Source organism: Pelodiscus sinensis, chromosome 1, assembly GCF_049634645.1.
Source record: "Pelodiscus sinensis isolate JC-2024 chromosome 1, ASM4963464v1, whole genome shotgun sequence".
Lineage (NCBI taxonomy): Eukaryota > Metazoa > Chordata > Testudines > Trionychidae > Pelodiscus > Pelodiscus sinensis.
The window spans coordinates 136,606,417-136,631,073 of NC_134711.1; the positions used below are offsets into that span (position 1 = coordinate 136,606,417).

At 48.9% G+C, this 24,657-nt stretch overlaps 1 protein-coding gene across 7 annotated transcripts in view; it reads left to right on the forward strand.

Moving 5' to 3' along the window:
• Positions 1 to 486: 486 nt before the first annotated feature.
• The window catches only part of EPHB6 (EPH receptor B6), a 146,804-nt gene continuing 122,633 nt past the window's right edge, over positions 487 to 24,657 (forward strand). Inside the window, exons 1-2 of one of the 7 annotated variants that reach the window (XM_006111844.4) lie at positions 487 to 999; positions 1,713 to 1,777. In XM_006111844.4, the coding sequence (XP_006111906.2) occupies positions 993 to 999; positions 1,713 to 1,777 (72 nt within the window). In that variant the 5' untranslated portion in view covers positions 487 to 992. Of the gene's footprint in view, positions 1,383 to 1,667; positions 1,778 to 24,657 lie in introns of all 7 variants that reach the window. The other 6 variants (XM_006111846.4, XM_025186808.2, XM_006111848.4 and 3 more) reach the window with 6 other exon arrangements.

The window sequence follows — 24,657 nt, forward strand, 5'->3', positions numbered from 1 at the left end:
TTCCTAGTACCCCCAACAAGTACCACACAGCTCAGTGTGACCATGGTGTGGTGCTCAGCGGGCTGGCGATTTCGTCCTATAGCTCCCCTTTCTCCCCCAAGCACAAATAGGCTCTGCCCCTACCGCTGTGGAGGAGTCCCAGCCGGGGACTGAGCGGGCGTTTTCGAGGCGCCCTCTTCCCCTTGCGCAGGGCAGAGCTGCGCGGGGCCAGTCCCAGCCGGAGCAGCTCCGACTCCACTGCCCGGCCAGAGGGGAGCCCCAGCCCGGCGCGCTGAGCGCAGGGCGCTGGAAGGACGAGGGGGGCGCTGCTGGGAGGAGCGTGAGCAGGCAGCCCGGGCGGGGAGCTCCGCCCTGCAGGGGGCAAGGGCGTGTGCGTGAGGGACCGGCCCCGCGCGGAGCTCCGCCTCCGGCAGCCTGGGAGGGGGACGTTGCCTCTGCCGGCGGAGCGGGGAGGGGGAGCCGCGGAGGCTGGGATTGGGAAGCTGGTGTGTCTGTGGGGAGGGCGGGAGCAGCGGCTGCAGCAGCAGCAGGAGGAGCGGGAGCTGTTGCTCCGGGGCGGGGGGGTCCTGCAGCCACACGGAGGCCTCGGCGCATTGCACTGAACCTCGGGAGCCGAGCCGGGCCTCTGCAGGGGGAGAGGAGGAGCAGGGGTCTGAAGGGAAAGACAGAGACCCTAGCAAGGGAGATCCTGGAAGAGATCCCAGCAAGGGAGAACGAGAGATCCCTTCGGAAGAGCCAGAGCAAGGGAGAGCGAGAGAGCGGAGTAAGTGGTAGACGGAGAGAGAAAGCCCAGCAAGTGGGAAATCCCAAGCAGAGATCAGAAGAAGAAAGAGGTCGGAGAGAAATCCCAGCAAAAGACAGTGGAAGCCTAGCAAGAAAGAAACCCTCCTAAGAGGAGTCTCCCAAGCAAAAGAGCCTATGAAAAAAATCTCAATAAGAGAGATCCCAGGCAGAGAGCGATCACCAAGCGTAAGAAGACAAAGCACTAGTCAATGTACAGTAAGTACCAGTCCTTCGCTGGCCCCAAAGACATGGACTGGATGAAACCTGAGTAGACCTTCTTTCTAATTTAACTTTTCCGATGCTATGAGATAGATTGGCACAATTCCAGTAGAAAAGACCCGAGAAAGCTTCCCGAGTGGCGCTAGAAAGATCAAAGCAAAAAGGAATATTGTGAGGATCTCTTTAGAATAGAGTGCAGAGAGAAAGCAAGAGGGAGGGAGACATACCACCACGTACCCGCAGGAGAAGGGAGGACACAGGAGAGAAATCACAGAGTAAAGGCATTATGATCCCATCAGAAGAGGTCTGAGAGGGAGCCATCATCCTGGACATCCTCAGTTCTCTGTTGAGAGATCGTAGGAAAGAGAGAAGCAAACCAGGTATTTTTGCTGAGTGACATTTCAACTCATTTTTATGGGGAAGGAGGTTTGTGCTGTTTAAAATCCTGTGTTAGTGGGGCTGGAAGGGAGTGTTCAGATTTCCCTCTTCTGTCAGATGCTAGATGCAAGTAGGGAGGGGAGAGATGAGCTGTATGAAATCAGGTCATGGTTTTGCTGCTGCACAGCTGGGCTCATGGCTATTACAAGCACAAGATGATATTTCTCCCACATGCATGGCTCAGTTTGCTTGTTTCTGGCTATTTTTTTTTTTTACTTTCTCTGTAGCTCTTTCAAGAGCATCTGCTAAGTGCTTTCTTTGGTTTTCCTGAGGGAGGAAGCAAGATTTGGACCTGATTTACCCCTGGTGTAACTCTGCTGAAGTTGATGGAATTACAGTAAGAATGCCTTTGTCCCTTCCACGTACATGTAGGTTGTTAAATGGGCCTGCAGTGTATATGTGTGTTTGTGGGGAAGGAAGGCCATAGTAGGAGTTAAAATTAACTTACTTCCTGAGCGTGGTGGAAATTGCCCTAAGGGACAACATCTGCCCGAAAGTATGGATTGTGACAGGTAACCTCACATTTACTCCATGGTCCCAGTGACATGATCTAACTTCATCTAAAGTCTCATCTCCTGTACCCATCTCCCTTGGTTGGGAAGATCTCGTACATCTTCTCACTATATAGCTGTAGGAGGGAGCAAGACAGAGAGGGAAAGAGTGCCCCACGAGGGGAATCCCTCAATAGCCCTATCATTGGTTAATTCTGCTGGGGGTGGAAGGGAGAGACTAAATGCAAATAGCTTAATAGCTGAAGCAGAAGGTAGTGGTGATGGGGGAGCTGCCTCCAGCCATCTCTCCTGTCTGACACTGCTTTCTCTCCCCATGCCCATGCTGGGATACCACCTCAGCTGGGGAGAAATGGGGAGCTGCCTTTCTCTTCACTGTAGTGAGGTTCTTATCAGAATTCTAGAAACTAGACCTGAAAAGCTCTGTATGAACATAGCGAATCCATCTTCCTCACCTTCCTCCAGCCCTCCCACCACTGCCACAGCAAGATTGTACCCTCCTACCTATTCCCCTCCTGAGATTTCCCTAGGGCAACTATTCCATGGTCCAATCAGTCTTTGCTCTTACATGTTTCCTGAGCTCTAGCCTGAAAATATCACCCTGGCTTAACATTTATCCCATAGTTTAAACTCCTTGTATCTCCCTAAACATTTCTGCCTGTGGATGTTGGCAGGCCTCAAATACTTGCCCTACAGTTACATCCCTGCCCAGTTCCTCTACCAGGGATACTCTTTTAACTAGGTTAGATGTGTCGTAAATCAGTTCCTCGTTCCTTGTCATCTCCCTATCATTTTGCTTACTGTTCTCTGAATTCCTTCCAGTTTGTCTCTATCTTTCTGGCAATGGGGTGCCCAGGACTGTATGTGTGCGAAGTGCCTTAATAAAGGCAAACTGTCCTCTCCTACTCTGAGCAGAGGGTGAAAAATTTACACTGCTGAGAGAAGTAGTTAAGTCAACTTAAGCCCCAGCATAGACCTGCTAAGTTGATGGAAGAATTTTTCCCTCAACTTAGCTACCACCTCTTGAGGGGGTGGATTAGCCACAGTGATAGAAAAACCCCTAGGCTGTGTCTATATTGGCAATATTTTGCACAAAAGCAGCTGCTTTTGCGCCAAAACTTGCAGCCACTGGTCGCAAGTTCTTGCGCAAGAACACTGATGTTCTAATGTAAGAAATCAGTGCTTCTTGCACGAGAACTATGACGCTCCCGCTCAGGAATAAGCCCTCTAGCGCAAGTGTTCTTGCACAAGAGGCCAGTGTAGACAGGCAACATGAATTTCTTGTGCAAGAAAGCCCAATGGTTAAAATGGCCGTTGGATCTTTCTTGCGCAAGAGAGCGTCTACACTGGCACAAATGCTTTTGCGCAAAAGCACATCTCTTGCGCAAAAGCACATGCCACTGTAGATGCTCTCTTGCGCAAATACTTTAACGCAAAAACTCTTGCGTTAAAAGTATTTGTGCAAAATCATGCCAGTGTAAACGTAGCCCTACTGTAACTATAGCAAGTGTCTATGCTACTGCACTACAATGTCATTGCTGCTGCACCACTGCTGTGCTGTAGCACTGTAGACAAGCCTGGAAAAAGAGAATGTAGTTTCCCTGCTGTATGCTGAGTTTCTCAACTCTTCCAAACTGTTATTGTGGTGAGAACAGTTGGTGGAAGTAGTATTTGGCAAGGAGCATATAATTTCTCTCAAAACCTAATACAGGCTACGTCTAGACTACATGCCTCTGGCGACAGAGGCATGTAGATGAGGCTACCAGGCATAAGAAAATGAAGCGGCAATTTAAATAATAGCTGCTTCATTTAAATTTACATGGCTGCCGCGCTGAGCCGATCAGCTGTTTGTCAGCTCAGCACGGTAGTCTGGACGCGCGGGTGTCGACATCAAAGGCATTTGTCGACCACCCAGGTATGCCTCCTGGGATGAGGTTTACCTGGGTGGTCGACAAATGCCTTTGATGTCGACACCCGCGCGTCCAGACTTGACGTAGCCACAGTCTTCACCTCCCTGCTACGAACTTGAATACATGCTGGTGATAAGGTGTACATATTTTTGGACAAGATGGAAGAGGGAGAGGCAGCTGGTGACCCCAAAGAAATACATGCCTTTGCTTGCCCCCAGCATGTCTCTTTGTTCCACAAGCTGCTTCTGCAATTTTACTGTGGTTCCAAATGCAACATTTGCAGAATTTCCCCAGGTCTAATAATATGCCCATAACAAAGATACCTATTTCCTCAAACAATGAATGATCACGTTCTCCTCTCCCTAAGGCAGCAGTTCTCAAACTTTTTGGGCTCCAGAGCCCTTTACATGCGTAAAAATTTATGTGGAGCCCCAGCGGTCCACTGATTGTATGTGTTGTACCTATTGATGTTTCCAGTTTGTCAACCTTGCGGAGCCCCTGGAGATGTCTCGTGGCTAGAGCACAGTTTGAGAAACACTGCCCTAAGGCAACACACCTTTCCCCTTTCTCTGAGCAATGAGAGATTCTTGCAGGTGCTTCTCAGCGTGTCCTCTCCCCCGAGATGCTCATCTTCACCATGCATGCTTCCATTTGGGAGAGTATATCTACACTGCCACCCTAGTTCGAACTAGGGTGGCTAATGTAGGCATTCGAAGTTGCAAATGAAGCCCGGGATTTAAATATCGCGGACTTCATTTGCATTTTGCCAGGCGCCGCCATTTTTAAATCCCTGTTCCACGAGGAGTAACGGTAGTTCGAATTAGAGAGCCTAATTCGAACTACCTACTCTGTGCCGCGTGTAGCCGAGGGCACGGAGTCCGCACTAACGGGGATTTAAAAATGGCGGCGCCCAGAAAGATGCAAATGAAGCCCGGGATATTTAAATCCCGGGCTTCATTTGCAACTTTGAATGCCTACATTAGCCACCCTAGTTCGAACTAGGGTGGCAGTGTAGACATACCCGGAGATACTACACTCATCCTATGCACACTTCTCCCATGTTGGCGTCCTGAGATAACTTTTTGTGATAGGATGCCTATACAACAGCTTCTTTGTAGAACACCTGGCTTCAAGAATGCTTCTCTCTCTCAGTGTCTGCTCCTGTTGAGACTTGCATCTCCGTTACATTCATGCTCCAGCGTTGTCCCTCTCTATCCTCTTGGGAGAGCAGAGTAAGCACCAATATCACCTTCCTGCCCATTTATTGTTTCAAAACAAAAACACTGTTAATGACAGTTATGGTGGCAGAGCTACCTTGTATTTCTCCTGACTGAGTTTAAAGTTTCACCAGCATGATTAGCTTGGCCACGTGCAATCTAATCTATATGTGTATTTAACACAAACAATAAAATACATGTGCAGAAGAAAGATAAATAAAATATACTATGTATAAATCAGTATGGCAGTTAATCTTGCTTGAGGACACTCTTAACTTTTGCATTGCCTATCTTTTTGTGATTTTTAGCTGCTGACTTACAGTACAATTCCACTTTGCAAGGCTTGTATGTAAATGACATCATGGGGCTTCATTTTTATCATCTGCCAGCAATTCCAGATCAAATGGGCTCAGTTTATGTGTAAAAAGATTTTACAGAAAAACAAACAAAACTGTGCAGTGGAATGCTCGTCTAAAAGAAAACTTAGAAACTTTGTTCTTTTTTTTTCCTTGCCACCTACCCCATTTTCTCTTTCTTCTTAATTGTCAAATTACTGTTGTACCTTATCATTATAAAAAAGAAAAGCTTTATATCATTTTACAGTTTTAAATTTGTTTTTCTAACTGGCAGTTTCATAAGCTCAGCTCGGCTCTGAAAGTCAGTTGGGCTTTTTCCAACTCTCACCTCTACTACTAACAGAACTTCTGCACACTTACATCTGTGTCACCCCACTGCCTTAATGTTTGCTCTCATTGACACTTGGGCAATCTCATCACCTTCAGTGACTGTGCACAGGTGTAACTTTTTGGAGATTAGTAAGTGTATCTGTATATGTGGCACAAGAAAAATGAAATCCAACTCCCCTTCTGTGAGCTGTACTGACTTTGCAGGGTGAATAAAGGTGAAAAACAGGAAAATCTCATTTTAATCACTAAAATCAGCCTCTCTGGCTCTGAATATGCGTAAGGAGAAGGTTTGCTGAGTCAATGGCCATTTTCAGTGTCACTTTTCAGACTTGAAATGCACTATATGTTATTTGTAATTAAGAAAAAAGTAAAATGCAACACCGGTGGCTTCCTAGGGGCATGCATGCAATGCTTATAACAGCATATATTGTTGGAACTTCAAAAATTGTGTACTCCTTCAAATGCACTCTTACTACATCTGCTGTTAAAGAAACATGCACTTAATGGAGGCATTGGCACTGCATTTGCAAGAAATGCACCTGGATCTCCACGAAGTCAGCTGGGAGCCACTTGGGGACCTCCCTCTCTTTTCCAAGTAGAGGTCATCTGAGACATGCATGAAGAGAGAGGCAGGGACTTTCTAATTGTTGGGGCACACCTGACCCCCAGCTTTGCCCCAGGACCTTCCCTAACTCTATCCCTTCTCTGAAGTTCCCCGCCCAACACACATTTTCCTGTCCCATTCCATTCCCTCCCCCAAGTATGGCTCACCCTACATTTTCCCTCTCATTCCCAGTGCCTTGAACCCACCATCTTGCACTCTCTAGGCAATTGCCCTAGTTCCTAGGCTATTGGAACAGTTGAGTTCTATGGGGGACTGGAGGTGCTTGGGGGAAGGGGAGACATTGATCATTGGGGCTGTTGGAATGCTGAAGGCTTTGGGGGAGGGGGAGGAGCTGATAGGCAGGGGCTGCAAGTGGGTGCTCAGCTCATGCTAACCATTTTTTTCTCCTTTGTGCTCCAGCCTCAGAGCATCCATAGAGTCAGCCTCTGCTTTGAAATTAGCTCCTGAAACAAGCCCACTGACAAGGATGGAGGGCAAAAGGGACAGTTGCCTCGGAGCCTAGTGGTTCAAAAGGGTAGTTCTGGGCAGTCACTCCAGGTGGCTCTCAGGGTTGGCAGGGGGTTGGGAGGCCTGATGTGATGTTCTCCAGGCAGTGTTGAGAGCTAGCTGCCCCAGCTCCGACCTTTCCATCCAAGGTCCTGCCTTTTCTGGGAGTGTGAAGCCCCCACTGACCTTGCCCAGGAGCTTGGCAAATCTCATGCCCCCCTGAGTAGTAGCTTTTGGATCCAACTTTTTACAATCACCAGTTTCTAACTTCCAGAAATTTAGGCTTTGGTGCGTTGTGAGCTCAAAGCTCAACTGCAAAGGAAATTAGGATTGGATGTAACTCTGATCTAATGATTACTCATTCAGACACATTCAGTTCAGGGGGGAAATAAGAGGGTTGGCTAGAGAGAAAGGGACAATGCCTTAGACCAGGGCTACTCAACTTTGGAAGCCCTGAAGGCCACAGTGATACTCACAGTGCATGCCGAGGGCCGCAACTTACATATGGTTGCAAATACATGCAAATAAATATGCAAATAGATTTCACAATGAATACAAAGAGTAAGGCAAGACTACACAACACGCAGGCCCCATTTAAGTCAGTTCTGCTGATATTAATACAATGCAATATTTACCTGATTTCCACCCATATGACAGCACTTTTAATGAGCAATGATAGTCCAGGAATTTAACTACTAAAACACATATCAAAAGAAGACTACTATATTGACTACTTTTTTTTCATTGGCTCCCACCTGTGGGCCATGTGTTGAGCCCCATGCAAACCCGAACGGCACAGCAGGCCATCAATAAATGGGATGCAGGCTGCATGCAGGCCACATGTTGTGTAGCCCTGCCTTAGACAGTGTATTCTCTGAAAGCCATGTGCTTAGGGTTGCCAGATGGTTTAACCAAAAATACCAAACACTTGGGGGAAAACATCTGTTGAGAAAAAAAATGGGGAGACCAAAAGTTGTTGAGCAAAAAAAGAAACAAAAAAAAAAAGGACCCAAGAGTTAAGAAAAAAAAAACCCAACATGGCCCCTTTAAGAAATGCTTTTGAGGCTTCTTGGACCTAATAGGCTGCCGGTGACCGCCTGCCAACTTGCCTCCCTCTGCCGGGCCGGACAGCTCCCCTGCAAAATCCAGTAAGCACCCAGGATTTTCACCTCCTGGATGGGAAAAAATCAGAAAGTACTGGACATTTTAGGTGTCCGGTATTTTCTGATTTTTTTTACTGGACAGGAGGTGAAAATACTAGACTGTCCGGTTCCATACCAGACACCTGGCAACCCTACATTTGCTTGTACATGCAGCATTGATCTTTAGTGCTGGGTTTACAACATGCTGAAAATTCCCATTTGTGCAGACCAGTGTGTTAAAACAGATATAACCTTGGAAACGTACTAATTGCTAAAGAGGAGTACCAAAGAAGAGCACAAGCATATAGAGACAAAATCAGAATCAACACAATATGAGTCACACCTAGCAAAGGATGTAAAAGGCAATAAGAAGACGTTCTTTAAAGATATTAGGAACAAGAGAGAGATGAAAGAAAGTGTATGTCTTTGTAGCAGATAAAGAGAACTAATAATTGATGACATAAAGAAGGCTGAGGTGTTTAATGCCTATAATAGGGATTATTCTAAAAGGGTGAAAATATTTATAAAAGTTAGGTGTATTCAAGTTGTCAGGGCCTGATGAAATTCATCCTAGGGCACGTGGGCATGTCTATACTTGGGAGTTATTTCAAAATAACAAGGCGAGCAGCCACAACAATCCCACTATTTTGAAATTGTTTTGTAATAACGGGCTTGTTATTTTGAAATAATAACTCCGGCTTGTGAAGAGAAATAACACTTATTTAGAAATTGTTATTTCGAAATAGTGTGAGTGTGGATGCTCAAGTGCTGTTATTTCGAAATAATTGGCCTCCAGAAGCCTCTCACAGCTGCCCTGGTAGCCACTCTGGCCACACACCAGACAACTCTACTGCTCCCTCCTGCAGACTTCAAGGCTGCAGGCAGAAGGGGAAGGGCTTGTGACACCACACCAGCCCTGTCAGCCCCATGTCACATAGCGCTCATTGCTAGGGTGACTATCTGTCCTGTTTTTACTGGGACAGTCCCATATTTAAAGTCTGTTCCCGGAATCCTGACCTTTTTTTAACAAACAGGCACATTGTCCTTTATTTCTCCTGCAGCTGGGGGCAGGCAGGAGCCTTCAGGACTCAGGGCTTCAGCTACTGAAGCTCAAGTGCCAGCCACTCCTCTGTCCTCCATGCAAGCTGTGGGGCTCAACTTCATCCATGCAGAGGGGCAGGATGGGTGGGGAGCTGCTGACACTTGGAGCTTCAGCCCTGAAGTGCCAGAGGCTCCTCCCCGACCCCAGGGGGCTGGAGCCCTGAGTGCCTGCAGCTCCTCCCCAAGCCCGGGGGGCTGGAGCCCTGAGTGCCTGCAGCTCCTCCCCAAGCCCGGGGGGCTGGAGCCCTGAGTGCCTGCAGCTCCTCCCCAACCCCGAGGTGCTGGAGCTCTGAGTGCTGGTGGCTCCTTCCACTCCCTCCCCCACAGGACTGGAGCCTTGAGCCCTGGCAGCTCCTTCCCCTGCAGCGCCAGCAGCCTGCTCCCCTTGATGTCCCATATTTGGCATGGGAAATATGGTCACCCTACTCATTGAAGGAGCCATGACTGATCCCAGTGCTCCCTCTGAGCCCCCCAGGGCTGCCAGCACACTCACTGCCACCTTGGAAGCCCTTGGCCAGGGGAAAAAGAGGGGACCGAACTGGACTGGTGCAGAGACCCTGGATCTCATCGACGTCTGGGGCGAGGAGAGGAACATCCAGGATATTCTGGGTGTCTGGCTGATGAGTCTTGCCCACATGCTCAGGGTTTAGCTGATCGCCATATTTGGGGTCGGGAAGGAATTTTCCTCCAGGGTAGATTGGCAGAGGCCCTGGAGGTTTTTCGCCTTCCTCTGTAGCATGGGGTACAGATCACAGCTAGAGGATTCTCTGCATCTTGGGGTCTTCAAAGTATTTGAAGGCTTCAATATCTGAGATATAGGTGAGAGGATTATTCTGGGAGGGGTGGGTGAGATTTTGTGGCCTGCACTGTGCAGGCAGTCAGACTAGATGATCATAATGGTCCCTTCTGACCTTAAAGTCTATGAGTCTATCTGGATGGCCACCAGCCTGGCCCAGAAGGGGCCCAGCCACACCCTGGACCAGGTGCGGATGAAAATCAAAGAGCTCTGATGCATACACAAAGGCTAGGGAAGAATGCTTCTACTTTGGGGCAGCACCGCAGACCTGCTCCTTTTACGAGCAGCTGGATGCCATCCTGGGAGAGGGGCTGGTCACCTCCCCCTCTTCATCCTTAACTCCAACCAGGACATGTCCGTTGTCAGCCTCCACAAGGGCACGGTTGTGGAGGAGGAGGAGAAGCAGGCTAGCCTGGACATGCTGCCTGCCAGCCAGAAGGTTATCATCTGCTTGGAACTGGTTCCACCTCCCCCCCGGATGTCTCCCAGGACTCAGATGAACCCAGGGAAGGCTCTTCAGGTGTGTTCTATCACTTTCCCTGTATGCATGTGGGGTCAGGTGGCAAGAGGCTGCATGCTCCTCGCTTGGTGGTCTTGGCCTGGGGGTCTGCACAACAGCCTGTGCATGTTGGTGCACATGGAGTGCTAATCCGGAGCACTCAGCTCTATGATGCTCTCACACAGGAACCCCTCGCTCCTTCTCAAAAGGTTCCTGCACAGGCCTGCCTTATTCCATACTCCATGGTGAAACACCTTCCCATGACAAGCCACCACTAAGGAGGCTGGGGTCATGGAAACACACAGCAGTGCCGCATCGGCATAGGCTCATGACCACACTCTCTTGGTCAAGCGCAGCGATGCAGGGGACACCAATCCCCTGCATAGGAACCTGCTGGGGAGAGGAAGAAGAGGGGATCCCAGTACCACTCTCTCTGGAAAGTGGCATCTGCCGCTCACACAGACCTCCTCCAACATGCCCCCATCCAGTGGGGAAGGATAGAAGTTCTTTGTGGGATGCTGCTACTGCCGGGCCCAATGTGTGCGGGTCACGAAAGGAAGCTGAGCTGCCCCTTCCCCTCCTCTCACCTGCAGGTTCTGGCCCGGCTGTGACCTTCCCATGCCTGCTTCCCATGCCCCTGGGATGTCCGTGCCCCTGCAGGAAAGTGCCTGCTGTCTAGGAAACAGATGGCCTTGCCTGAAGTACATCACCATCGACTGAATCAAGACCTTTGGTGTTGGCTCAGGGATGAGGGCTGGGCTTCATGCACAGTGTCTCCCGGGATGACTGTCCTTGTCACTTTTCTTCACAGCTGGGCCAGCTGCGAGCTTGGCACGTCCCCCACCTCCCCCACAATCTTCTGAACCCCACAAGAGCCACAGGCGAAGGCGACAATGTTAGGACCTGGTGTGGGACCACCTAGAGTGCCTCCATTCCCTCAGCTGGAACTTCAAGAAGGAGCTCCATGAGCCACCGAGCTGACCCGGAGCTGAGGAGGACAATGTGGGAGCAGCTGTCATGCCAGCTTAAGACCACATGCTCCTCAGTAACATCTGTCATGGAGCACATGGTTGCATGTATGGAGCGGTCCACCAGCCACCTCCCCACTCCGCCCCCCCCCACTCCCTGTGCAACTCCCAGCACCCCCTGCCTTCCCCCCACTCCCTCTGTATTTCCTCCTAGCTCACTCATGGGCCGCAGGGGCCTGCAAATATGAGGTGGTGGGATCTCTCGGGCAGCTAAAGTCTCACGAGGTACCCAAAGCAGGCACCAGTCCCAACCCCATCTTGAGCCTCTCTACCTCCTGCTTCCCCCTTCCCCATTACAGGTTCTTTCCCCAGTCCCTCCCCTGTTGTATGTCCCCCAAATAAATAATCAGAGCTTTGTGTTCAAACAAAAATGCTTTTTTATTTGGTCTGTAAGAGGGGAAAGGGAGTGCAGGGGAAGGGAGGATTGGGGGAGGAAAGGCACACAGGAGCATGCAGAGACCCCTTGTGGGGAGGCCGGGGAGAAGAGTGTTGCCTGATCTAAGATAACGTATAAATTTCTAATTACCCACCTTTAGGGTTGACAGGTTCTTTGTTCCAGGATCAGGCCCAGTATTGAATTATTTTATGATTGGGAGCCCTGATGTGCACAGTTGCAACATTCACGCTATAGAAACTCTTGTATGTTTACAAATATAGTTTATTAATACAGTTAGCACAGTCATAAACACCCCACTGTCATAAGACAGGGAATGTCCATCCATATTTCCATACCATGTACTTACATCATTCCTTCTAGAACAATCTTAGGTGTTAGCCCATCATCTCTCTCATTATCTTCACCTTCCCCATCACCAGGGGTGATCCTTCTGGCCCTTCCAAGGACGACATCTTCTCCTCTCCATCACCCCAGGCTGGGGTCCCACTTCTATACTATGTGATGTTGACGCTGACATATTTGATGCATATTCAGTAGGGGATGTTTCTAATGTTGAAGTGTCCTTTTCTGTTAGTCAGTGTATCATTGCTCTCAACTTATTATCATATACATCAATTCGTTGCCATGGGTCTTTGTGGTTATCTATCACATCCTGTGTCCTGATTATTTAACTCAGCCTGAACCAATTATTTTGGGACTTTTATACAATGATGCATTTGCTGAGTCTGAGGATATTTTTCCTACCAGCCAGTGGGTAAAATGTCCCAAACATAAGTTCCCCTTTTCAGTCCGGGGAAACCAGAAATAAGCTATGACCGGTATTTGGGTGAGACCATGTCTCAACCACAGACATCTGCTAACTTCAGCTTCTGCTGATCTTGCAAATGGCCTGTTGCAGCATGGACAAAAGATAAAATATAACCCCATATTATTTGACCTGGACTGTGAGTGTATGTATGTTTTTTCATTCAAGTGCAACCCTGCCCTCTAATTGGCTGTCATGCAGACGTGGCACTCATTGGAAAATGCAGTCAGAGGCTAAACCGTTTTGTTATATCCTAGAGCAGGAGCCACTGCACTGCAGGGAAACCTGATTCATCAGCCTGATTCAGACAGGCTGAGCTGTACTGCACCCATGCTGCTCCTTTGCCTAATGGCATCTGGACTGCCAGAGCCCAGTTAGTGCATGGCACAAACAGGCTTGTGGTTGGCTGTGTGAGAAAGCAAGCAGCATCTGCACACAGACAAGTACAAGTAGCAGGACCACTAACTTGGGGCTCTTGCTAGACTCTTATTTACAAACATGCCCCAGCCCCCAGCTAAGAAAGGGCACGGACCTGTATCCAGGTGGGTCAATGGCTAAGCCCCCCCAAGGAGTTGAGTGCTGCTGTGCTAGTATTCAGTGGGCCTTCACTAACTGCAATGGGCAGACATAGGGCCTAGGGGTATGTCTACACTACCCCCCTAGTTCGAACTAGGGGGGTAATGTATGCATACCGAACTTGCTAATGAAGCCCGGGATTTGAATTTCCCGGGCTTCATTAGCATAAAGCCGGCGCCGCCATTTTTAAAAGCCGGCTAGTGCGAACCCCGTGCCGCGCGGCTACACGCGGCACGGACTAGATAGCTCGGATTAGGCTTCTAATCCGAACTATCTGTACGCCTCGTGGAACGAGGTGTACAGATAGTTCGGATTAGGAAGCCTAATCCGAGCTATCTAGTCCGTGCCGCGTGTAGCCGCGCGGCACGGGGTTCGCACTAGCCGGCTTTTAAAAATGGCGGCGCCGGCTTTATGCTAATGAAGCCCGGGAAATTCAAATCCCGGGCTTCATTAGCAAGTTCGGTATGCATACATTACCCCCCTAGTTCGAACTAGGGGGGTAGTGTAGACATACCCTAGTATATTACACCTGAACCTAGACATCAGTCAAGCTAACACAAAGGGCCTTGCGGGAGTGCTGAGAGCAACTTTGCAACGGCTGCCTCCCACTCCCCCGAGTGTAGCCCTCTGGCCAGGTAGATATGCCACCCCCCAGTTGTTCCAGTCTGAGGCACTGGGCAGACAGGGCACATTGTGCTGCACACCAGCCTTTAGAAGATTTCTTGCATTACAGCTCTTAACTATTACCTAATTAATCTAAATTAACACAACCATATTATTAGCATGATAGGCAAGTAACCTGTCTCTCAAGTGTCTCACAGCTGGCCTTGGCTGAAACTCTCCCTAAGGGTATGTCTAGACTACATGCCTCTGCCGACAGAGGCATGTAAATTAGACTACCCAACATAGTCAATGAAGCGGGGATTGCAATACAGGCAGTCCCCAACTTACGCGGATCCGACTTATGTCGGATCCGCACTTACGAATGGGGCTTTTCTCGCCCCGGAGCTCATGGGCGGCAGGTTGCCACCCGTGACCTCGGGCCGAGAAAAGCTTCTCCCGGTCTCCCTGGTCTGCTGGGGGGGTCCAGCAAAGCCGCTGGACCCCCCCCAGCAGACCAGGGACACCCGAGCAAAGCCACCGCCTGGGCGGCTTTGCTCGTTTGCCCGGCAGCAAAGCAGCCCAGGAAGCGGGACCACCGCCGCCTGGGCGGCTTTGCTCCTGTCCCCCTGGTCTGCTGGGGGGGTCCAGCAAAGCTGCTGGACCCCCCCCCAGCAGACCAGGGACACCCGAGCAAAGCTGCCGCCTGGGCGGCTTTGCTCCCGGGCAAACGAGCAAAGCCGCCCAGGCGGCGGCTTTGCTCTGGTGTCCCTGGTCTGCTGGGGGCGTCCAGCGGCTTTGCTGGACCCCCGCAGCAGACCAGGGAGATGGGGATCACAGCCGCAGAGCACACCCGCAGCGGGACAGCCCAGGCGCGCTTGGGCTGTCCCGCTGCGGGCATGCTCCGCAGCTCTGCTCCCCGTCTCCCTGGTCTGACCAGCAGACCAGGGAGATGGGGAGCAAAGCCTCGGAGCACGCCAGCAGTGGGACAGCCGTGGCGCACCTGGACTGTCCCGCTGCCCGCATGCTCTGCGGCTTTGCTCCGCGTCTCCCAGGTCAGCAGACCAGGGAGATGGAGCAAAGCCGTGGAGGACTTGGGCGGTCCCGCCACCCCCGTCTCCCTGGTCTGCTGGGCGGGGGGGGGGTGAAGCTAGTGCCCCCCCCCCAGCAGACCAGGCTTTTCTTGCCTACCCCTGGGGTAGAGCAGCTGGGGGCTGCCGGGTTGGTCCCGCAGCGCCACTCCAGACCAACCCAGCAGCACCCCAGCTGCTCTGCCCCAGGCGTCCCCAAGTCAGCCGCTGCTGAAACTGACCAGCGGCTGACTACAGGAAGCCCGAGGCAGAGCTGCTCTGCCCCAGGCTTCCTGGAATCAGCCGCTGATCAGTTTCAGCAGCAGCTGACTTGGGGACGCCTGGGTTTCTTAAGTTGAATCTGTAAGTAAGTCAGAACTGGCGTCCAGATTCAGCCGCGGTTGAAACTGATCAGTTTCAGCAGCGGCTGACACCAGTTCCGACTTACATACAGATTCAACTTAAGAACAAACCTACAGTCCCTATCTTGTATGTAACCCGGGGACTGCCTGTATCCCCTGCTTCATTAAAATAAAAATGGCCACTGCGCTGTGCCAGCTCAGCTGATTGTCAGCACAACGCAGCAGTCAAGATGCAGATCGGTCGACAGGGAAAGCCGTTGTCGACTGATCCTATAGACCTCCTTTCACGAGGCATAAGGGATCAGTCGACAACGGCTTTCCATGTCGACCGATCCGCATCTTGACTGCCGCGTTGTGCCGACAATCAGTTAAGCCGGCACAGTGCGGCAGCCATTTTTATTTTAATGAAGTGGGGGGTGTTTAAATACCCACTTCATTGACTATGTTGGGTAGTCACATGCCTCTTTCGGCAGAGGTGTGTAGTCTAGACATACCCTATAGGCCTCCCAGATGAACACAGCCCCCTGATGTATTTGCCGAATGGCAGTGGTGCCCGGCTGCTCATAAGCCCAGTCCAACTGCTCAGCCTCTGCCCCCACTCTCCCCCTTTCTCTCACATATGTTGTGGAGCACACAGCAGGCCACCGTCACCTGGGGGAAGTTCTGGTTACCGAGGTCTAGGCAGGTGAGGCGATTCTAGAGCCTTCCCTTGTGGTAGATGAAAGAAAGCATCCTCTACCCCCAATGCCAAGCCTGGCATTGAAGTGTTCTTTAGTGCAGTCCAGGCTGCCCATGTAGGGCTTCATCAGCCAGGAGAGCAAGTAGTAGGCTGTATTGACCAGGATGCAGATGGGCATGTCTACGTCCCTGATCCCGATGGAGCTGTCAGGGAAAAAAGTGCCGGCCTGCATCCTCTGGAAGAGGCTTGAGTTCCAGAAGACAAGGATGTCGTGCGCCTTCCCTGACCACCATGAACGTCCATGAACCATCCCTTGTGATCCACGAGGGCCTGCAGCACCATGGAAAAGTACCTCTTCCCATTGATATAGTCAGAGGCATGGTAATCGGGGGCTAAGATAGGAACGTGGGTGCCATCAATGCCCCCCCCCCCCCACAGTTGGGGAAGCCTGTAGTGGCAAAGCCGGTGACAATGGAGTCCACATTGGCCACGGTGATGACCCTCCACAGCAGGATGGAACTGATGGCCTTGATCACCTATAAAAACATAGATGAGGTTGGTAGAGACCTCAGGGGGTCACTGAATCCAGCCCCCTGCCCGAAGTAGGGCCAACCCAATTAAATCTTCCCATCCAGGGCTTTGTCAGCTGGGACTGAAAAACCTCTAGGGATGGAGATTCCACCACTTTCCTAGGTAACCCACTCTAGTGCTTCACCACCCTCCTAGGGGGAGAGATTATTTTGAAATAATTTCCCAGTGAAGACATACATAGCCTTATGGATTTATCTGAAGCATTCTCAATCATTAACATTGAGAATTATTTTTAACAATTCATGGAGTTGGGATGAGGTCCCAGAGGACTGGAAAAGGACAAATGTAGTATCTGTTTTAAAAAAAGATGAACAAATAGTTCCTGGGGAATTATAAATAAGTCAGCCTAAGTTTGATACTGGGCACAAAATGGAAGAAATTATTGAACAATCAGTTTGTAAGCAGCTGGAGGATACTAGGGTTATAAGGAATAACCAGTGTGGATTTGTCAAAAAGAAATCATGCCAAACTAGCTTAATTTCATTTTTTGATATGTTATTGGCCTAGCGTATTGGGAAAGGAGCAGTAGAGGTAATATCCTGTATCTTGATTTTAGTAATGCTTTTGGCACAATCTCACATGACAACCTCATAAGCAAAATAGAGTGGAGAGGATGCTTATAACGTTTGTGGATGATACCTGGAGGGGTTGCAAGCACTTTGGAGGATTCAGAATGACTTTGACAATTTAAAGAAACGGTATGTAATCAAGAGGATGAATTCAGTAAAGATGAGTGCAGAGTATATGCTGTAAGAAGAGGAAAACAAATGCACACCTACAAAATGTGGACTTCCTGATTCAGTGGTAGTACTAGTGGAAAAGAATCCCAGGATTATAGTGGATCACACATTGAATATGAGTCACCAGTGTGATGTAGTTGTGCAAACTGCTATTATAATTCTAGGCTGTATCAACAGGAATGCTGTGTTATGTCGTAGGGGGCAACAGGTGAGGCTGGATGTGCTGAGGATCAGGATGAGGGAGAAGCTGCCTAGTCTCAGCAGACTGGCAGGAGTATCCAGAGAGTCGAGAGGTTGTGGCTCTTTCCCCCCTTGATGCAGATGTTTTCAGTGGTCTGCTGGTGGCTTGATTTGTATCTGAGGGCAGAGAGTAAGGCAGATGCTGAAGATACATGTGCAGTGAAATAAGAAAGATGAATGGATCCTGTGATGAGGTGCTCACTGCATGCTCAGGTCTAACGGCTGCCCTTCCAGATGGAATCTCAATATGGAAGGGCCCATTCTCTGTTGTGACAAGCCTAAGGGATGGCACAGTGTTCAGTGACTCAGTTTCAAGCCTTCCTAATTTTTATTTTAACAATCAACTTGGCAAAGTGCTTATTCCTCAGTGAAAACAACCTCTGTCCTGGGTCTGGAATTTTTCACCAATGCAAATGGCCTTAGTTTTGGGGGAAAAATACCTGTTTCAGGCAAGAGTAGTGAGTTGCCCCCTTGTCAGGCTCTAGCTGGTGATACCCAAACTTTCAAAGGTGGCTACTCATTTGGAGTTATCTCTGTTTTTGGGTGTCCCCTATTGGCTTTGGTAGTAACTGAGCATCCATAAGTCCACTTGAAGTCAATAAGAGCTGTGGTAGTCCAGACTCCAGAAAACCAGGCCTTTCTGTATCTTTAGCACCCAAAGATGGTGGCTACTCTTGGATGTTTTATCCTAACTGGATTTTTTCATTTTTCCTCTTTTTATAAATTATCATGATAATAAATTAGAGAGAGTGAATACAGGCAAATCAACTTTTGGAAAGAGGCCAAGAATGGAAAATGTCATCCCTAAAAGAATATTCTTGAAAATGGGCTTATTACTCCATTGGACAACCCTAACATATGTAAATAACTGTTGAAAAGGTAAAAAAAAATTGCTCTTGTCCCTGTTCCTTATGCCAACTGATGATATAAACTAATCCTTAAAATCGTTGTGCCTAATGGTGATGTAGGCAGTTTTTGAGAGGGAAACGGTGCAGAACAGGATTCAGGGGAGAATATGGGTAGAAAAATTTAGGAGTACCAGATGATTTTCTGTTATCCTTTAAAAACTTTTTCCTTGGATTCCCAGCTCCTGGGATAAGGGTAGGTTTATTAATCTCTTCTACTGTCTTCCTTTCTCCCCTGCTTTTGTTCACGCTGATGGGATCAGATAGTCTGTCTTTGTATAGCATTGGCAAGACTGCACCTGGAATATCTGTGTTAAATTATGTATGCCTCAGTGCCTGAAAGGCTTTGATGAATTGGGAGTTCAGAAAAGGGCAACAGAAGTGATTAAAGGGCTGTAGTGAATTCATGAGGGGCTATGAAAAGAACTACAGGTGCTGGTGAAATGATGATGAGTAAAGAAAGACTGCAATGAGTTGAAGAGTAAGTGCTATTGAGGGAGAGGAATTATTTGGCAGACCCACGGGGTGTAGCCAAAATAAAAAGAAATAGGATGAAATTGTCAAAGGTGGAAGATTTCAGGTGTGATATCGAGCATCTTTCACACCTGTGAGGGCCTGTGAGAATGTGGCATGGTCTCCCAAGGGAAGGGATGGAAGCCCCGTTGCTTTCAGGTAAACCACTGAAAAATATTCAGGGACCAATCCTGCATTTGGCTAGAAAGGGAAGCAGGATGTCAACAAACTAAAAAGGCCTTCCATCTTCTAGTTCATTTCATTCTAAAAAGAATCTCAGCAACATCTGGGGTGAGAGGCTCTCATCCTTGTAGAAAACCCATTCTTCAGGTTTTGGGTCCATTGAGTAATAGCAGAGACTTGTACGTAGGAGGGAGGTGTTAGGGGAGCTCTGTGTCCTGCTTTCATTTTAGGTGTAATCTCTTGTTGCTAAATATGGCTGTGACTAGACAAATAGGTCCCGAACATCCACTGTGAACTACAGATTATCCTATGAGACATACAGGAGACAGGCCTTTGAGATTTATACATTATTACTTTCATCTCCGGCACTAAAAATAACCTAAGCACTTCAGAAGGAATTCTTATGAGCCTGAAATATTTATTGAACATACATGCATGCCACTTTCTGAGACTAGCTCTCCTCTACCTAAATATTAATGGTACATAACCTTGTTCTGATGGTGGACGTAGCGAGCTAGAAGTGTAAGACAGGAGGAGGAGGAGGAAGGGATCAAAGCCTCTCAGTACCCTACTTGACTGTGTAAGCCATTGTGTGGAATGTGTCTAGCAAATCCCTGCTCAGTACTTCTCAAAGAAGGAGGCAGCTTCTACAAGGTCTCTGCCAATGTTCCACTAGCAAAACTAGGTCCTCCTCCTCCTGTCACCCATGAACTCCTTTCCTATTCCATCCACCCTGCTTACTGCCTCTTTGCTGTGTACCCCACTCATCTGGATGTTGTCCTTCCAGCTTCATTTCATTCTTCAGCAAACACCTCATAGAAAAACGCCTGAAGTAATTCAAGCAAAAAGCATGCACTGAGTGATAACTATTGGGTCTTCTGAAAATGCCCGCTGTGACTAACCAGCCATTAGAAGCTCTGTTGATGCTGCTGTTGTGCTCCCCATCATTAAGGCTATGTCTACACTACGCACTTTGCTGGAAGAGGCAATGCAAATGAAGCGCAGATTAGCATTTTCTCATGCTTCATTTGCATAATCCCTTCCAATCTGTTTGTGCACAAGAGGTTTTTGCGCAAAAACAAGCAGTGTGGCCATTTCCTTTTTGCGCAAAACCCCCTTTTTGTGAAAAATTCCTATGCCTCAGAGGGGGTTTTGTGCAAAACGGAAACGTCCACACTGCATGTTTTTGCGCAAAAACCTCTTGCGCAGAAATGGATGGGAAGAGATTATGCAAATGAAGCACGAGAAAATACCAATCCGTGCTTCATTTGCATTGCCTCTTCCGGCAAAGCGTGTAGTGTAGACATAGCCTTACTGTGTGGTCTGGGGCATGAGTGCAGTTGGTCCAGTATGAATCCTTCATCTGGAAGAGCTAGCCCTTTAAATGAGCGGCTGTGTACGGCTCATGGTACTAGGGTTGCTAGGACCTAAAATGTTGGGTATTTTCTGATTTTTTCCCGGCCAGGAGGTGAAAATCCTGGGTGCTTACTTGGTTCCACAGGGGAGCTGTCCGGTCCGGAGCAGGGAGACAAGATGGTGAATGACCACCAGCAGCCTGTTAGGGCCAAAAAACCTCAAAGGCATTTCTTAAAGGGGCCACGCTGTTTTATTTATTTATTTGTTTGTTTGTTTGTTTATTTTTGCTAAATAATTCTCAGGGTCCTTTATTTATTTATTTATTTTTTTAACCAGATTCTTTTTCCTGGTGTTTTTTTTCCGGGGTGGTGGTGGTGGAGGTGTTCGGTATTTTTGGTTAAACCAACTGGCAACCCTACATGGTTTTGGATGAAGGCAAGTGAATGTTACTGATTTCAATATTCTTCTGGAGTGGAGCAGGGGCCAAAGAAACATTTGAACACCAAGGAAGAGAATGTTGATCCTGAGGTCCTCTTCCTACCTGTCCCTGCACTGCAGCTCCACGCTGATGTCCTGTGCCCCTTGGTGATCCCCTTTTCCTCTCCATCCTTAAGATCAGAGCTTCTCTCACTAACCCTGATCACTGGAAGCATCTTCACTGAATCCTCTCCTGCTGATGATTCTCCCCATCCAATTGTCTTAGCTTCCTTTCTAGGTCCTTCCCCTATCTCTTCCCTGATGTGGCACAGCCAAATTCCTGTAGTCATTATGATAATACATCAGTCTCATGTATTATCTCTTGGTCTCTACTAGGTTCCTGGCTTATATTTGCCACCACGCATCTGCCTACAGCCTTCCTAGGTCCCCTTCCTTTCATGCTTTGCTCCATAGGATCTATAGTACAGTTTCTATCATGGTTTGGTGGGGAGTCACTCTTGCTCCATGTTGCATCAATGCACAGTTGACTTTAAGTGTTAAGAAGATCTTCAGAAATAGGTGATTTCCAGGTGGTAACAGTTTGTGCTTACTATTGTTTCCTGTAATTCAAACATACCACATAAAGCTGGATGAGCAGCATTATAATCTCCATTTTACAGAAACAGAGGCCTATAGATTTGCTGGTAGAAGTGGTGCTAGAACTCAGGTTCTTGACTCCCAAGCCCAGTTATTATACCTGGTGCAGCAGTGGCTTTTGCAGTGCCAGCTCCCATTAAGGTACTGCACAGAACATACCTATAGGTACCAAAGTTAGCTCTGCAGTGCAGGTGAGCAGCCACTCCTTCATTTGCTGCATAACAATGGGAAGATTTTGGCCAAGAATACTGAGGAAAGCACCAGGGTTCAACTGTTCCTGCAAGAGAAGTAAGCACCGATGTGGTGTTTTCCCCCGGCTTTCTTCTTGCACTGCAGGCAGGCAGAAAGTATAACAAATGAAGCAAAGAAAAGCCTCTGTTTGGGCCACAGCCTGCTCCTCCAATGGGGGAGCTGATTCTCCCAAGGCTCCTCCCTCTCTAGCTATCCGGGAGTTACTTTTATGGAGCTTTCTGGAATAATGGCTTGGCCTTACAGTCCCCAGCCTTGTATACGTACTTTGCCCTAGGGGTGATAGTAAATGCTGGGATTTACCAGTGAACCAGCATCCTTGGCAAGGTGTGGGGGGTTGGCCCTTGGCCACTGGAAGGGGCGAGGCATTGGGAGGAAGCCTGGCCACTGCCATAGTTGCCAGGAACCCCAGACCCTGCTGATAGGGGGAGCAAAATGGGGCACTGATGTTAAAGAAGTGCTGCTGTGGCAACACTTTAACATCAGCTGGTACCGGTGTCCGCTTCTCACCAGTACATCATACCAGCCCTCTTTCACCTCTGTTTTGCCCTGTGGGAGAGCTGCATGGGGAGTTCGTGTCTCAGGAGTTTGGGGCATGAGTGCAGGGGTGGTGCAGAGGGTTTGGGTTGTGATCTGAGGCAGAGAGGGGAGGTGTGGGAGGAGATGGGGTGCCAGGTGCAGGCTCTGGCTAGGAGATGCTTACTGGAGGCAGCTCCTGGCCAGCAGCTCTCGGGGCCTTTGTGCAGACTCCCTGGACCCCACACACCACTCAGCTGTCTGCTGGAACCAGCGTGTGTGTCTCAGCATGACGTGCAAAATGGGAGGAGGGGGAATCTGTAAGCTGTCTGCACCTACAAGCACAGCCCAGGGGAGCTGCAAGGATTGTGCAGGTTTGGGGGAACAATGCACGGAGCCCCCCCCCATGGGCTGCACAGAGTGGAAATGCATGTGCATGATCCAGCAGCTGGCTGCATTAGCAGCATGTGAGGGTGTGGTGGGCAGGGACCCTGTCTGAGGGTTCCACTGGGTGGCAGGACGTTGGCAGCCCAGAGTACCGTGATAGGCCTGATCTGAAGCTTGGCAGGATGGATGCAGTTTGTGGGCCATATTTTGCCTGCTCCCACTCTAGCATCTGAGTGAGTGGAAATGTGAAGAGCTATTGAACTGGAGCTGCAAACAGGTAAGTTTTGTGAGGGAATGAAAGTCAAATACAACCTTTCTCTAAACTTAGGCTAATAAACACCCCGTTCCACAAAATACCAAAACAACCATCCTCAAAGAAAACCACCCCCTCCAAAGGCTTTCAGGAGTGAAAAGAATGCAGGCCGAAGTCCAGTAGCAGACCTGAGCTATTCAGTTTTATTGCATTGAATGAAGCATGTATGATTATCTGACCTGTGTGCAGGGGGAATATATGTGGATTCAGTGCAACAAATTCATGGCTCACTGGGCATGTCTAAACTACATTCCTCTTCTGAAAGAGAAATGTAAATGAGCCCGATTGAAAAGGCAAATGATGCGTGGATTTACAAATCTTGTGCTTCATTTGCATAATTGCGTGAGAGTGCTTTTTCGAAAAAGGTTTTTTCAAAAAAGAAACTAGTCTAGACAGGGTTCTTTTGAAAAAAAAACAACACCTTTTTCGAAAGAACCCACACACCTCATGTTTCAGGAGTACGGGTTCTATTTTCGAAAAAGGCTCTATACAGTCTCTGGAGACCAGAATGGCTGAACTACAGGAGCTAAGGGAAACAGAGAGCTTGCTCTGTATAAAACTCATTGGGAGACAGGATGTGGGACTATGTTTACCATTGATCTGACGCACTATGGCCATCAGTGGAGCTGACAGACTCACTGGGCCCCTGGCTAGGTTTGGTGAGGTGACTCTGCACCCCCAGAAGGATGGGGTCTTGGGTAGGAAAGGTGAGACTAGAAGTAGCCTCCACCAGTCAAACCTTAGTTTCACCCGGAGCTCACTGTGCCTCTCCAGGCAGCCCTCAGCACCATCTTAAGTAGGGATGTAAAATCCCAGTTAGTCAGTTAACCGGTTAAACGTTAGGTTGACCTGACATTTAACCAGTTAACTAACTGACCAGGAAGCCTTGGCAGGCACTGCTCTAACCCAGCTGGAGCAGCTCCCAACCTGGGGCTGGCTGCTGTGTGGGGGCTAGGGCTGCTGCTGGCTTCCGGCTCCCAGTCCCCGTCAGAGCAGCCCCTGATCACGGCAAGCCCCTGTGGGTCTGGAGCAGCCGCTTGCCTACTGGGTAACTGGAACCAGTAAGCATTACCCATTTAGGGTGATGCTTACTGGTCAGCTGATTAATATTTCACATCCCCAGTCTGAAGCACGCTATGTGAGGCTCTGGCAGCGATGTAAAGGGTCTGGGGTTCTGGCCACCATTGCTACTACATTGCTAGTAGCAGTAGTGGCAGCCAGGAGCCCCGGTCCTCTTGACTCACTGGGCCTTCGGGCTATTTGCACCCTCCTACCCCCCATTGGTGGGCCTGATCACCCTTCTCATGTTCCTAATCTATTGCTGATTGTAGAGAAGAGACAAGACCAAAGTTCTCCCTAAGATGGAGCCCCTACTGACAGGCATTGTTCATAGCAGAGTGCTTGCTGCACATCTGCGCTGCAATGTGTGTATGTTTGTGTCCATATTTCCACATCAGATTCTTTAACTTTTACAATTAAAGGTTACTCAGTGCATTGCCTAAGAATGGGATCAACAACATTCAGGGGAAAGCAGCAAAGCTGATGTTGATTGTTTGTTCTAATTTCCTTATTCAAAGGCCACCAGTTAAGTCAACATTACCGTCTAGACTTACTTCAGTATTTGCAGTGGTAGGTTAGTGGTACAAGAGAGAGGGGTTGAGG